This window comes from Argopecten irradians, chromosome 1, assembly GCF_041381155.1.
Source record: "Argopecten irradians isolate NY chromosome 1, Ai_NY, whole genome shotgun sequence".
NCBI classification, from domain to species: Eukaryota; Metazoa; Mollusca; class Bivalvia; order Pectinida; family Pectinidae; genus Argopecten; species Argopecten irradians.
The window spans coordinates 54,132,239-54,149,445 of record NC_091134.1 but is presented as its reverse complement, the minus strand read 5'-3'; the positions used below and the strand labels follow the sequence as shown (position 1 = coordinate 54,149,445).

The following is a 17,207-nucleotide window of genomic DNA, read 5'->3' as shown; positions in this document are numbered from 1 at the left end:
AATGATAATAAAGTAGAACAAGGACATAGTCATTCAGATCCCCCGCCAATGGAGATATCAAAGCTGAAGTAAGTTTGATTGTGGAGACTTATGTGTATGAAAAAAAACCAGGAAAAAGGAAGTTGAGCTAAAGAAAGATGGAGTATAATTCAAGTAGAGCGGGGCTGCAATTGTTGAATCAGGTATACAGCCTTGACATTTATATTAGACTATATACACAAAGATGGGTGGAGTTTTGCAAAGTAACATTTACCATTTACCATGATATTTTCAGCAATGTTTCCATGGTAACGTAAAAAGTGCAAAAAATGAAAACCTAAAAATAGCAAAAGGTACTACTCGACCATAAGAACAATGTGTCTATGAAGTTTCGTGGAAATATCTCTGCTGGTTTTAGAGTTTTGCTCCGGAAATGAACCTGCTACAAAAATATATTTTCAGCAATGTTTCTATGGTTACAGAAAAAAGCACAAAAAGTGAAAACCTAAAAATAGCAAAAGGCACTACTAGACCATAAGAACAATGTGTCTATGAAGTTTACTGGAAATATCTCTGCTTGTTTTAGAGTTGTGCTCCATAAACGATTCTTACACAAAAATCTGCCATTTTCAGCAACGTTTCCATGGTTACAGAAAAAAATACATAAAATGAAAACCTTAAAATAGCAAAAGGCACTACTAGATCATAAGACTAATGTGCCTATGGAGTTCCGTGCATATATCTCAACCGGTTTTCCAGTTATGCTGCGGAAACGAACCTGGTACAAAAATATTATATTTTCAGCAATGTTTCCATGGTTACGGAAAAAGTGCAAAAAATGAAAACCTAAAAATAGCAAAAGGCACTACTAGACCATAAGAACAATGTGTCTATAAAGTTTCAGGGAAATATCTCTGCTGGTTTTAGAGTTGTGCTCCATAAACGATTCTTACACAAAAATCTGCCATTTTCAGCAATGTTTCCATGGTTACAGAAAAAAGTACAACAAGTGAAAACCTTAGAATAGCAAAAGGCACTACTAGACCATAAGACCAATGTGTCTATGAAGTTTCGTGGAAATATCTCTTCTGGTTTTAGAGTTATGCTCCGGAAATGAACCTGGTACAAAAATATGATATTTTCAGCAATGTTTCCATGGTTACGGAAAAAATGCAAAAAATGAAAACCTAAAAATAGCAAAAGGCACTACTAGACCATAAGACCAATGTGTGTATGAAGTTTCGTGGAAATATCTCTACTGGTTTTAGAGTTATGCTCCGGAAACCATTCGTACGGACGGACGGACGGAACCCATTTGTATATCCCCTGCCAACTTCGTTGGTCGGGGGATAAAAAAATAGCAAAAAATCAACAAGTTAATTTGACAAAGTGAAGTTCACCGTCATTGTTGCAATAAGGTTGTATTTCCTTTGCCTAGATGGACCAATATACAAGAATGATACTTCAGTGTCTTAGATTAGGAAGAGAGAACCTGTACAAGTTATTTTTAATTGGGGTCAAATGTCAAAATAAAGGTCAGTGACCTGATTTTTATAGCTCACCTTGGTAGACCAACATAATAAGTAAAAAGTTCCAATGACTTTTAGTACAAAGAGCCAAGACAAAGGTCAAATATAGTAGGTCATCAGAGTTTTTATCTTGTTGTAGTTCTAATGAATATTCACAATGAAACTGACTGCAATCCACTAAAGTTCCTTAAACAGTTCAGTTACTAAGTTTAAATTTATGCTTGTATACCAACCTGGACAGGATGTACCGGCTGTGTTGATTGGTCGACACACGTTTATGTGATAGGTGAATTTCCGTCCATTCATATCAGTCACCTGCCAGTTGGTATCGCTGGCTCCCCGAGCCAGAGGGCTCAGGTCAAACCTGTTACCATGGAGATCCTCAGCCAAACAGTCTATAGGATCAGGTTTACAAGCTAGAGACGTCTCAAATGTAAATATGTATTTATATCCCTCATCTACACGGTCAAACTTAGGGTTACCAATGTCAACATTCTGTCTGCAGAGGAACAGGACCCTGACCTCTACCCTTTGACCTGGATCAAACCACAAAGAAAATAATAATAAGAAAATGGATAAAAATATAACATTAAAATCAAATAATAAATTTGACAAAATACATTTCATCAATTTTTAATCACTATATGTATGAGAAACATTAAAACATTTGTCTTTTAAATAAGATAACAATTGACTGGCCCTAAGAAATTAATAAAGAGGGCCCATTCATAATTTATTTCCTTTGCTTTTTAAAACTATTGATATGATTTCTTACCTGTCTGGAGACGTTTGCCTTCATATTTCAACATTAATTTCCCATCGTCATCGTAGTCTAGTGTGTAGTTGAGAAAGCTGAGACCTTCTTTGGTGCCATTGGAGAGAAGATGACACAAGGACAAAGCCTTACCCTCCACAAAGGGACAGTTTGTCTGTGACATCACACCACAGACGTTTATCTGAAACATTACGTTAACAATAACAGACAAGAGCTTTACCCTCCACAAAGGGACAGTTTGTCTGTGACATCACACCACAGACGTTTATCTGAAACATTACGTTAACAATAACAGACAAGAGCTTTACCCTCCACAAAGGGACAGTTTGTCTGTGACATCACACCACAGACGTTTATCTGAAACATTACGGTAACAATAACAGACAAGAGCTTTACCCTCCACACAGGGACAGTTTGTCTGTGACATCACACCACAGACGTTTATCTGAAACATTATGGTAACAATAACAGACAAGAGCTTTACCCTCCACAAAGGGACAGTTTGTCTGTGACATCACACCACAGACGTTTATCTGAAACATTACGGTAACAATAACAGACAAGAGCTTTACCCTCCACAAAGGGACAGTTTGTCTGTGACATCACACCACAGATGTTTATCTGAAACATTACGGTAACAATAACAGACAAGAGCTTTACCCTCCACAAAGGGACAGTTTGTCTGTGACATCACACCACAGACGTTTATCTGAAACATTACGTTAACAATAACAGACAAGAGCTTTACCCTCCACAAAGGGACAGTTTGTCTGTGACATCACACCACAGACGTTTATCTGAAACATTACGGTAACAATAACAGACAAGAGCTTTACCCTCCACAAAGGGACAGTTTGTCTGTGACATCACACCACAGATGTTTATCTGAAACATTACGGTAACAATAACAGACAAGAGCTTTACCCTCCACAAAGGGACAGTTTGTCTGTGACATCACACCACAGATGTTTATCTGAAACATTACGGTAACAATAACAGACAAGAGCTTTACCCTCCACAAAGGGACAGTTTGTCTGTGACATCACACCACAGACGTTTATCTGAAACATTACGGTAACAATAACAGACAAGAGCTTTACCCTCCACAAAGGGACAGTTTGTCTGTGACATCACACCACAGACGTTTATCTGAAACATTACGGTAACAATAACAGACAAGAGCTTTACCCTCCACAAAGGGACAGTTTGTCTGTGACATCACACCACAGACGTTTATCTGAAACATTACGGTAACAATAACAGACAGAGCCTTACATGTTTTGTTTGTTAAGGATTCTGTTATTCAGAAATATGATAATCACAATGGGAGTCTATCAATGGTTTGTTATGATAGACAGAAGTATTAAGACCTTAACTCACTCTAAAGTGGTGATCCTCGTCCTGGACATCATAGTAATCTGTATCACCCGTACGAGTGAGCAGGCCGAGGTTGAAGATATAGTCAGAGTTACGGTCCTTGATAGAACAGTTGGAGGTGGATTCTGTCATCTGGAGAGGACAGGCAGCCTCTGTAGCCCACATATACACAAAGTCACAATTACCTAACTGTTGTACAGTGCTGGGTCCAGTTACCTATATAGGAATGAAACACATAGTCATAATATACCTACTTGTTGTACACTACTTGGTCCAGTTACCTATAAATATGGTGAATGGTACCAGTACAACACAATTATTGTGGAGCATGTGTACATTGTTTGGTGGTGTACACTTAAATCATGCTAAACATAATGAACTATCCACTATCCTTAACGGTCACCTGAGTTAGAATATATAATGAAAAAAACAATGAAACAAATTAAAGACATATAAACACTATATGCTGGGCCTTGAAGTTGGTCAGTGATTTATAAATTTGACCTTTTTAGACTATGAAGAGTATTTGCTTCCATCAAACCTGTGAACTTAGAGGTATTTTTTGAAATTTTAATCAATTTGACCTTGTTTGGTCCTGCCCCTCTGGTCCCCCAGGGGGTCATCGAGGACGGATATGGATGTTAAAATGCTATATCTTAGGCTAATAATTCTAATCAAGTTTGACTAATTTCCTACGAAAATTGGGCAAATAATGTTCACAAATATGTTTTTCCTATATAAACTAAAGTAAACTTGACCCCTCCCCAGGGGGTAACGTGAGACCCCAAGGTCATATAATTCACAGTTTCTATAAAACACCTGAAGACCTTTCCATCTATAATTATTTGATTCTACTATATCCAGAATTTTAGAAGATTTTTGAAGTTTTAGCCTATTTGACCCTTTTTTAGCCCCGCTCCTCTGCCCCCAGGGGGTCGGCCAGGACCAATGTGGATATGATATTAAAATGCTATCTCAGGCTAATAATTCTAACCAAATTTGACTCATTTCCTATGAAAATTGAGCAAAAAATGTTCATTAATGTGTTTTTTCTATATAAACTATAGTAAACTTGATCCCCTCCCCAAGGGGAAACAGGAGATCCCAGGGTCATATAAATTACAATTTTTATTAACAAACTTTAAGACCTTTTCATCTATAAAGTGTATTTGATTATACCATTTCCAGAATTTTAAAAGAATATTTTTGAAGTTTTAGCCTATTTGACCTTTTTTGGCCCCGCCCCTCTGCCCCCAGGGGGTCGGCCTGGACCAATATGGATATGATATTAAAATGCTATCTCAGGCTAATAATTCTAACCAAGTTTGACTCGTTTCCAATGAAAATTGAGCAAAAAATGCTCATAAATGTGTTTTCCCTATATAAACTATAGTAAACTTGACCCCCTCCCCAGGGGGAAACGTGAGACCCCAGGGTCATATAATTCACAATTTTTGTAAAGGACCTTAAGAACTTTCTATTTATGAAAAGTATTTGATTCTACCATTTCCAGAATTTCAGAAGAAGACTTTTGAAGTTTTAGCCTATTTGACCCCTTTTGACCCCACCCCTAGGGCCCCTGGGGGTCAATCATAGAAAATTTGTTAACAGGATTAAATGGCCATCTCATACTGATAATTCTGACAACATTTGACTCATTTCCTATTACAAATGACCAAATAATGCGCAAAAATGTGTTTTCTCAATATAAAGTATAGTAAACTTAACCCCCTCCCCAGGGGGAAACTAGAGACCCCAGGGTCATATAATTCACAATTTTTGTAAAGGACCTTAAGACCTTTCTATCTATGAAGAGTATTTGATTCTACCACATCTGTGAGTAGAGAAGAAGATTTTTGAAATTTTACTCAATTTTACCCCTTTTGGCCCCTACTACAGCCCCCTGTGGGGTGGGGACCATATAATTCACAATTTTGATTGGCCTTATGCCTTAGAAGGTTTGTGCAAAATTTCATTGAAATTGCTTCAGCAGTTTTGGAGAAGAAGTTGAAAATGTAAATTGTTTACGGACATACGACGGATGACGCACGACGACGGACAAAAGGCGATTAGAATAGGTTACACTGATTTCCTACTGATGAAATTTTCATCTTGACATACTTGAGATCAATTTACAGAACATGTGTTATTTTTTCATGTCTTATGATATCAGGATATTTTTCCTTTCATGGAATTTTAAATATGTAATATAAGATGTGAAATACAAAATGGAGATATCATGATGCTGCTTACTTACCAGGGCCCCTTTACTGCAGATGAAATGTATAGATGTAGTAGCTGTAGTTTTGCCGTCGATGCCATCACAGGTTTTGTTCTTTGTACGATATTTCAATGAGAGCTGCCCCTCCCTTTCCACAACTGGTGGGGAAACTAAACTACCTAAATCAGCAATGTCCACAGCCTCCTAGTGATGTAACAATCCAATATATATCAATATGGGCTATTCCAAGTCATACTATGGGAGAGGTAGGGGCATGAATCTTAATAATATACATTAGCAGTCTGATAAAATAAAGATTTTCAAAATTATTTTTAACAATGAGTTGACTTCACAGGTTTCTTAATTTACAAGAATCCAATTGTAATGATACAGTTACATGCATGAAAATATAAGTTAATACTTTAAGCGGTTTTGAACATCACCTCCTTCCAAATGTAAAGTCAATAGGGCACTAACTTCCTAAATTACCGGCAAATCATGCTGATTTTCAAACTCGTCCGAGATCTTTCCAATGTTAGTCTACATGTAAAGTTTAATTAAGCTTGGTTCATATTTACTAAAGTTATCGCATTTACAATGTCCAATGATATTTATTAGTGCAAAGGGCAATAACTCTGTAAATCACTGTCGAACCACGCTGCTTTTCGAAATTGTTCGAGATCTTTCCAATGTTTGTCTACATAATTTATTTTTATTCAGCTTGGTTCATATTTACTCATGTTATCGTGTTCACAAGGTCCAATAATAATTATTAGTGCAAAGGGCTATAACTCCGTATATTACTGTCGAATCAAGCTGATTTCAAAACTTATCCAAGACCTTACCAATGTTAGTCTTCATACAAATTAAACTCAGTTTATATTTACTCAAGTTATTGCTTTCACAAGAAAATGGACATCGCACGACGCAGAACACATGACACATGTTCTGAATACAGGTTTCATTGTTTCTTTTCTGAAGGAATTTGAATATTTACCTCTTATTTCCCTATTGGGCCCCGCCCCTCCTACCCCCCGGGTGTCAGAGCCAAAATTTATACAAGTTCTGTTCCCTTCCCCCAAGGATATTTGTAGCCAAATTTGCTACAATCCATGCAGAACTCTAGGACAAGTAGCGATTTATAGGATTTACCTCTATTTCCCCTATTGGACCCCGCCCCTCCTGCCCCTGGAGGGTCAGAGCCAAAATTTATACAAGTTCTGTTCCCCTTCCCCAAACGATGTTTGTGGCCAAATTTGGTTACAATCCATGCAGAACTCTAGGACAAGTAGCGATTTATAGGATTTACCTTTATTTCCCCTATTGGGCCCCGCCCCTCCTGCCCCTGGGGGTTCAGAGTCAAAATTTATACAAGTTCTGTTCCCCTCCACCAAAGGATGTTTGTGGCCAAATTTGGTTACAATCCATGCAGAACTCTAGGACAAATAGTGATTTATAGGATTTACCTCTATTTCCCCTATTGGGCTCCGCCCCTCCTGCTGGGGGGGTCAGAGCCAAAATTTATACAAGTTCTGTTCCCCTTCCCCCAAGGATGTTTGTGGCCAAATTTGGTTACAATCCATGTAGAACTCTAGGACAAGTAGCGATTTATAGGATTTACCTCTATTTCCCCTATTGGGCCCCGCCCCTCCTACCCCCAGGGGGTCAGAGCCAAAATTTATACAAGTTCTGTTCCACTTCCCTCAAGGATGTTTGTGGCCAAATTTGGTTACAATCCATGCAGAACTCTAGGACAAGTAGCGATTTATAGGATTTACCTCTATTTCCCATATTGGGCCCTGCCCCTCCTGCCCCCGGGGGGTCAGAGCCAAAATTTATACAAGTTCTGTTCCCCTTCCCCCAAGGATGTTTGTGGACAAATTTGGTTACAATCCATGCAGAACTCTAGGACAAGTAGCGATTTATAGGATTTACCTTTATTTCCCCTATTGGGCCCCGCCCCTCCTGCCCCCATGGGGGTTCAGACTATTTCCCATATTGGGCCCCGCCCCTCCTGCCCCCGGGGGGTCAGAGCCAAAATTTATACAAGTTCTGTTCCCCTTCCCCCAAGGATGTTTGTGGCCAAATTTGGTTACAATCCATGTAGAACTCAATGACAAGTAGCGATTTATAGGATTTACCTCTATTTCCCCTATTGGGCTCCGCCCCTCCTGCCCCCCAGGGGTTCAGAGTCAAAATTTATACAAGTTCTGTTCCCCTCCACCCAAGGATGTTTGTGGCCCAATTTGGTTACAATCCATGCAGAAGTCTATGACTAGTAGGGATTTAAAGGAAATGTTGACGGACGGAAGGACGGACAACGGACGCCTCGCCATGACATAAGCTCACCGGCCCTTTGGGCCAGGTAAGCTAAAAACTAATTTAATTTTTCGTCATATGATGTATTGTACATAAGTAGATATGTATATAAGAGCCGACTGGTTATTACCTGTCCAGATTTGAAGGATGTGCGGCACGCTGCAGCGAAGGTTGAACATCCCGAGCCTACATGTACTTCACTGAGAGGACGACACACATTGATGTAGTACTTGAGTTTGTTGTTTGGGTCACTATCATCCAATAACTCCCAGTTGTCCTGACTCACTGACTTTGATAAACTGAGGATTAAAAATATTCCCATTACAAGTAGAATATCTGTGAAACTAGCAAATAGATGTTAAATATTATTACAGTTACTATATAACATTAAATATTTGTGAATTCTTTCTTTTGTGGTTAAGAAATTGATGGGTAAGTTTGTATCTGTATTACTTACCTTGATAGATCATACTGCTGGTTGCGCTTTGTATCTGTCACAGTACATTCTACAGGTTCGTTGGGACAAGCGTACACAGTATACCACTCAAAGCTGTACCCCCAGGAACTCTCCGAGAGGAAAGTCGGTGTGCCTTTACCAGCGTTTGGATCACATAGGAAAACGATCTCCGTCTTTCTAGGGACAGGTGGGTTACTGTTATACTCCTGTCCATTTGTGTATGTTAGATTTATCATGCCATCATAATATTCCAGTGTACTGGAGGCTGTTCCAGTGTTTATGGCATGATCACCTCTGAAACAAAATATCAAAAGTATGAAACATATTGCACTACCATATTTTAAAATCATAGCGAAACATCCAATATTTTCTCTAATTCAGTCACAAGGTGGTACTTTCTCTGCAACAATTCATCCAACTTGGAATCAAGATCACATTGATTGTCCTTTATTTAAATGAACTTTGTCCTAATTTGAATCATATGAATATCACATGACATATCACATGACTTACCCTTTAGTCTGACAGACCCCAGCATTGGGAGGAGTACTAGCTGAGTCACACAAAGTGTCATGGGCTGCGGCACACACATTGATCTGGTATTCATATGTCTTATTTTTATCCCAGACAGCATAGGATCCAGTGGTTAAGGTCAAAGGTGAAAGATCAAAGTTGAATCCTGCAAATATAAAACCACTAGCCACTTCAGTTCAAAAGATGAAAGGTCAAATTTGAGTTCTGCAAACATGAAACAATATCTATTTCCATGTACATTTTGTAAAAGGTAGAATAATTTGTCTTGGCAAACAGAACATATGTTTAGCATCAATAAACATTGTAATCTATAAAGCAAGTTAGATTGTGTAAATGAAAATTGTATACAAAAGGACTCTCTTTTTTTATATTTCAGGATTCAAAAAAATGTTCCATAATAAGTAGGAGTTTATCAGTAAAACATCATTCTAATTTTAATTTAATTAAGTTATGAATATAAGTACATACCTGCTTCCTTGTCAAACACGTGACAGTTGTCTCCCCTCCAGTGGCCGAGTACACAGGCGGCAGAGGTGTGCCACTCAAACCTGTACAGACAGCCGTCCAGAGAGGTATCCATGAGAACGGGGCCACTCTCCAGGTCTCCTGGCTTACAGATGAAGTCTATAATAGAGCGAATACTCTTCTTATCCCCACATGGATCCCCGTTACCGTAGGTGATCTGTAGGGTATTAGTCTCATTGGAGTACACAGGGTTCGTGATGTATGAACCAAGGTTGTGGGGCCCATTTTGATCTGAAACGAAAAGTTACTTAGTCATTTCAACCTGATCTAATAACATGAATTGTCTGTAAAACATAAATATCATGTCCCATTATAAAATTGAAACAAGGTGAGACAAGACAGATATAGATACCACAATATGCCCTCACACTTCATGCCTATGTGGCTAAACAAAACAGGAGAAAACTGGATTTAGGAGCATACACATCTGAATAAATTCAATGGTCACTATCTCCAAATTTCACATAATGAACTTAGTGCTTAGGCATTATTGTTTTTCTACCATATATGCCTCTAGGAAAAGTTAAGAGACCCAATTAGTATTGAAAAGTTGACAATTCTAGATAGTAAAGAGCATAGAAATCTCAAAACATTTCATTAATCAAGTTACCTATGATAAAGAAGTAGATATGATAGGACCAGTATTTGGCCTTAATTTTTCAGACCGAAAAAAATTAACTCTGATCCCCATCAATTTCATATCAATAAATACTCTCATACTTGCCATTCATCAAAACATAATTTTTCATAACCATGTACACGATGTGTCCCACCTATGACGTCATCAAATTGATGTTTTCCTCTTCTCGCCAAATTTTGCTAGAAATTCATCATCTTTAGGTTAGAAAAGGCTTGAGATGGATTTGGCCGCCACCTTGGAGCAACTTTACATTTTGCATGGATATGCGTAAATACACGATACACAACGTGTGAAAATCTTTCTGCTCCACGAAGGCGGCCACATTCATTTTTAGAGAAAACCACTCAAAAAGTATGATTTTTCAAGGATTTTTGTGAAAAATGGCGGGAAACTGCATGTTGATGACGTCATAGTGAACATAATTGGCACATGCGGGATATTTTCGAGATGTAATGTGTTAGCAAATGTATTCAGCTGTTATATGGCAAAATATGTTGTTCTCTATTGGAGAATTAATTTTGAGGCCATATTCGAGTCTTAATGTACCTTTTTCTTTGTCAACATATGATTTTCATCAGCTATTAAATATTCACATACCAATTTGCATCAACTGAATGTTTGCGCCAAATAATACAGACCTATAAGACAGACTGAAGCGTCTGGGTGACAGCGAGCAGCCTTGCCGGTGTTCAGTAGATCGTTACACACATTCAGGTAGAACTGTTTCCCTGTATCAGATTGGTCACTATGCAGTACTTCCCAATCAGTTTCTATGAACATTCAGCAAAAATACAATTACATATCTGAATTTTCCAATACTTGATCTTTTTAAATCTGCAAGACATGTTAAACATAAAATATCTATTAAATAATTATCACAGTTGTTAGTCACATGTTAAAAACAAAATCCTAAGTCTGACCTTGTCCATGCCGTCGAGTCAAAGGTGAAAGGTCATAGCGCTTGCCATTGTAATTGACCCGACACTCCTCATTGGCTGGATGGCCAGAGCAGGCATATTTAGTTGACCAATCAAACATGTAGATACAGCTGTTGTTGACCTCTTTCACAAACTCTGGGAATCCTTTCCCCATGTTACCTAAAACAAGTAAGTGACAAAAAGGTCATGACCTTTTGCTAACAAAGGGTTTCCCCAATCATATTAATATCTAAAACCCATACATCTCCAAATATGAAAAGGAAAGCTTAAATCTATCAATTTACCTGCATTGTCAATATGAACTGACATGCATTGTCAATATGAACTGACATGCATTATCAATATGAGATTACCTGCATTAGGGTCACACTTGAAGTTAATGACTGTTGTACGAGGATTGTTCTTGTGACAAATGTCCCCACCTCTGTAGGTCAAGGTCAGATCTCCATCAGCATACCTATATACAGAAGCATGGACAGTATACAACAAAGTCACTTTTTCATGATTTCATAGACAGAAGAGTCCCAAAATGAATTTTGAGTATTGTAGAGATTATCTTTAGTGAGTTGAATTATAAGGATTGATTTGAATAGATTTTTTATGTTATGGAGATATAACACAAAAATCTGAGTGTACTCTCATCATAAACCGCGAAGAGCGGTTTATTTAGAGTACACTCAGATTTTTGTGTTATATCTCCATAACATAAAAAATCTATTCATGTTAACCTTAAATAATTCTATATGCAGGTTTTCATCATTTTCATTGTTTATATAAATATAACACCGTAAGCAGCGGCGTAGCTAGGTCTGGATAGGCCTGCATGCCTGAGGGTGCAGGGGGGCGACAGCACCCTGCTCAGGGTCCAGGGCAAAGCCCCGGTAAGGGGGTATGGGGGGGGCAAAACCCCCCAGAAGCTGACGGGAAATTGTTACAATGTAGTAACCATTTTACATCTATGGTAACTTTAAACGAATATACCAATGGTTAAATGGAAGTCACGATATTTAGTTGATAACCATGCAAAACTATACACAAAATTAAAACAGTGGTGATTTTATATACATATATTCGTACTATGCTAGACTCCCCTGACAAGTGCTCCAACAAAAAAAAGGATTTTTGTCTGTAAAAATTAAAATTGTAAGCAATGGGAGAATTTTTTGTTATTTCAACTGATGAAAAACTTAGGCGAATATTTCAAACAAAATTAAAATCAAGTTTACATGTTGGTTTGTTTATGACAGCGAGTCAAAGACCACTGTCAAAATGGCGTAAATCGCATAAGAAGGAACCAGTCCTCGATCATCTCAATCAAAAAAAATTAACATAGTATTTATGACCTATTTTTCTACCTATTCTGTTCTATTTCTAACAATTACAACAACAAAAATTATTTTCTAAATCAACAATCTGTTCATATTTGACAAAAATAAAAAGTCAACTATTTCGTAAGTAGACACTGAAAATCATGGATTAACACGCGTTTTAACAGGGCGGGAAGTAAACTGAAATGGAAAAATTCACTTTGGCCAAGAACATGTTGCAATTGCTATTTTAGTTGATTTGCTATCATTTTAATATAGTTATATGTTTTTAGAATATTTCTAACTTTTCATGCGATTTTGTTTATTTTGGTATTCGTAAGTGTTTCCCGATTCAAAATCCACATTTGCTTGAGGTATTTTGGTGAAGAAGTCTAATATTGTATTCGACAAGATTAAAACAATCAAATGTAAGAACTAAATGCACGTGTTAACCGGAAATATATAGACTATTCTAATAAATTTCCAGAATGGCCAATCTTCAAGTCTTTCAAATGTGCACAACGTTATGTTAGGCATACAGTCATCCTCGATACTCCAGGGGTTCCGATCTCTACACCCCTGGACTATCTCATTGTGAAATTGAAGGCAGTTCAGCGGAAAACATTTGACCAATCACAGGCCTGCAAAGATTTCTTTTGAAGACTACAGAGAGAGCGACATCTAACATCAAAGTCACACAGTCAACCACAGTATACCGTTGTACGGCTCTTTTGATGTACATCAAATGACTAAATTACCTGTTCTATTCTGTTGCCTCTAGTTTTACTAGATAGTCCAGGGGTGTAGAGATCGTAAGTGATTGGAACCCCTGGAATATCGAGGATGACATACAGTTGAACATATCATATGTATTTATACGTAATTTATATTCTGCAGTGTTACGTTTTTTCAAATGTTGTGTTTTTTTCTGACTGTATGAAAATGTAAGTCAGATTATTTTTCGCATGCTTGAGCATGCAAGCATGCACGGGCGCTACGCCACTGGTAAGCATACTTCAAGTATGCTGTTACCATGGCAACAAAGCAGATTTCAGCAGTCAGAATCAATCATCTCTAACTTGAAATACTAGCATGTTACAGAGTAGGATCAATTTTTTTTAAATACCGTTATACATATAGTAGTCACCAGGTTCTTGAGTTATACAATTAGAATGAACAAGGCTATAAACTGCATTTAGTTGTACAATACTAAATATCTAGTACAGTGCAACATGTTTATAACTAACATGCTTACGTCGAATTCACAGTCATAATGCAGTAATTTTCATTCCTCACCAATGTTACTATGACATATCTATAATATGTGTATAACAAACTATGCTTATAACGAAGTAACTTTATAGGTCCCCAGAGGTTTGTTATAAATGTTTTACTGTATACCTTAATCTCTGATCACCAAGTGTATCTTTTCCAATAACACGGCCGTAGGTTGAGTCGCCAGCTTTAGTCTGACAGGCCGTCACGTTTCGTGTGTGGTTCATGTCGGGACACTGTATACCCAGTTCTCCACACACATTCAGGTAGTAGATGTAGTAGTCCCCACCCTTGGTGGTAGGTGGTACTGTTACCTGGTACTTACGATCAGCTATCAAACAAATAAGGTTTGGTTAGGTATAGCTACTGTGTATGACCATATAAATATTTTCACCTGTAATGATGTTATCTGGATTTATATATTTTTTTCATCATTAGAGGTTTTTTTTTTTTACTATTATTTCTCTTAAGATGTAACAAAGAATTACTTTTAAGATATATTAGGAGTAATTTGAACACATCGATAAAATTGTTTGTACACAAAAGGTCATAAATATAAATATTGCACTAGCATACTAGTAGGAATTCTTTTATATATATGGCAAAAAGACAGTAAAATTACCCTGGTAGGTATATGCATTAACCAGTACAGAGGACTCCACATAATCGAATAACGGTTATTTGAATATTTCGGTTATTTGCATAAAATTCTGCGGTCCCGATTTTTTCCTTCTTTATCTTTGTTTTTCAACTCCGTGTATTTGAATAGACTTTTACATGACCTCCTGTTATTTGAACAAAATATTTGAGAAATTCTAAAAATAAAATAGAATATTTTGCAATTTTGCAATATATTTTTAGCGAAATTCGCCGATATATGTTTCAAGATACTTCGCTTTTACTAGAAATCATCATGGTGACAGATTAACATTATCATATGGCTTGTTATTTTATGCATGAATCTGCAAAGGTATTCGACGCTGTTACGATTTACATCAGCAGCGGTAGATCATTCCTTTAGTATAATCACTGACTCAAACATCTAATTAAAGCATTTGCACTTTCAAATATGTTTATTTATTAACGTAACGTACCTTAGTTCGCGATCGGTTGGAGAAACCATGCTTCCTTACAACAATCGCCATTCATGAGTAGTCTCGTTCAACCAGAGTCTTGTTGACTACGACAGACATGTGCGTATCAAGCGTCTCGTTGAACGAGACATAAAAGCATGCAAAGTCGGCGTGCAATGACTACCGCAAGTTTCGTATGTAATATTATGGATACAAAAGATAATTGCTATGTTGTTTCATTGCTACTTGAATATGCATTAATTTCTGAAATGTTGTCAAGCTATTCGCCGTATAGATCAACAATACAAGGAGAATTCTCAAAACACATTAAGGTCCAGTGAACGCATGGCTTCATCACCTGCCGCTATTTTCGAATTCATACACATGTGTAAAAACAACACTGCTAGTTGATTGGGACTTTGAAGTTTAATCACGATCGTAAGTTCATTTTGCCAGGCAAATGTACGTGAATTTGTTTATTATTTAGGTTCAGAATTGTAGACACAAATTCAATCCTGTTTAGTTATTGCATTTGATATCAATCGTTTAGCTGTTTCTCAAAGATTCACGTGTCGATCTAACGTAAACAAGAATCTAATATTTGAATATTTTTTGTTATTAAACAATTAAAATCGATCTACAACTTTGAAAATAATTACTTGTTGTTCGTTTTAAGTGTAAATAATTTACGTATTTATCAAGTAAACGAAACAATATCTATTTGCCTGTTCACATACATACAATAAATATGTATGTGTGGGGTTAAACGAAGGTGCAAAATGTCATCTCCGCCTATTCGAATACTCCAGTTATTTGCATCTTTTCTTCTGGAAAATGACTTATTCAAATAAGCGGAATCCTCTATATAACATGGATACAATGGATTTTACTATGTTTTTCACCTTTTCCGATTCCTAGGAAATAATACTAAAAACCTAATATTACTGCTGATTAACTCACCAGGGAACACTTGGAGTGGAGTCAGATCTATGTCAATGTTGCCAGATTCTTTGACAAGGTGACATGAAGTATTTGTGATATCAATTTCTGAACATGCATGTTCAGTTTCCCAAACAATATGGTACTGACAGTTAAAGTCGGCCACCATCACCGGGTCTTTTCCCTGAAAAATAGGCAATAAGATTCATCATTCATGACATTCAACGAGTGAAATATGAAAACATCAAATAGTTAAAATAGTATTTAGAATATGCAACTTAAAATTCACAATTCCCAGTTACAGTTTTCAAATTTCAACCAAAGAAAAATAGAGGATCTTACATGAGTGGCTATGTGATATGAAATTTATCAGACGAGTTCAATAATTTGATATGCCACGAGCCTTTCGGATTTCATATTACATAGCCACTAGTGCAAGATTCTATTTATCACATAACTATTATTAATAGAAATAGAACAAAAACTTAAAATTTGGTCTCTATATAAAACAGTTGAAATCTGGCTCGGATGTGACGTTTCCATCTACTGAGACAATCATGCGACGTCATATATAGATTATGACGTCGAAACTACATGTGATGTCATAAGAGTGTTATTACACATGTGTCTTACGATATTTATGACATGGTTGTATGATGTAGCTGGATGGGCCAGTTATGTGGTAAAAGGCCTTTGTTATATTTAATGACATTTCGTAACATTCAATATTAAAACGATTTCATAAAGTATACAGATTCATAATGAATATGGCGGTTATCAGATCCCAAAACGACACGAGTAAAGTACGATTAACCATCGATTAGTCCCACCTTCAGGGGTGATTATACAATGTTATATGTATTTTGACGTGAATTTGGTGACATCAAAATCACTGGAAGGTGGGACTAATCAATGGTAAATCGTACTTTACTCCGGTCGTTTTGGGATCTCAAAATCCCCGTATTGACACATCTGTTTAAATCTGATCTTACCCCTCCCACGCTCGGACATCTAAACTCAATGCTGGTGGAGGGGTTGGTGGTACATCCATCAACAGTCTGGTCTGTGCTGTAGTGTAACAGGAACTTGTTGTCTCCTGAAGTGGCTTGTAGCCGCTCCTGTGGGAATCCCATCCCAATAGCATGACTGGGTTCACGGGAATTTATCTGACAAGCACCAGCTCCTGGGGGACAATTTTTCGTTTTTTCATCTGTTGTAGATAAAACAAAATGTTGAATCAGACATGACTTGATTTCAAGAGAATGAGCTATACCTTTAAGTGAATGTCTTCTTACAAATTATATATATCAGTCCTCTAC

At 37.1% G+C, this 17,207-nt stretch overlaps 1 protein-coding gene across 1 annotated transcript in view; it reads right to left on the bottom strand.

The window, feature by feature from the left end:
* The window catches only part of LOC138333474 (cation-independent mannose-6-phosphate receptor-like), a 39,350-nt gene that overhangs the window by 19,487 nt on the left and 2,656 nt on the right, over nt 1-17,207 (bottom strand). The window contains 14 exon segments of the mRNA XM_069281880.1: nt 1,742-2,044; nt 2,284-2,464; nt 3,664-3,876; nt 5,918-6,085; nt 8,331-8,499; nt 8,658-8,951; nt 9,171-9,336; nt 9,660-9,947; nt 10,995-11,126; nt 11,277-11,453; nt 11,648-11,751; nt 14,003-14,207; nt 15,910-16,072; nt 16,881-17,098. Coding sequence (XP_069137981.1) covers nt 1,742-2,044; nt 2,284-2,464; nt 3,664-3,876; nt 5,918-6,085; nt 8,331-8,499; nt 8,658-8,951; nt 9,171-9,336; nt 9,660-9,947; nt 10,995-11,126; nt 11,277-11,453; nt 11,648-11,751; nt 14,003-14,207; nt 15,910-16,072; nt 16,881-17,098 — 2,781 coding nt within the window.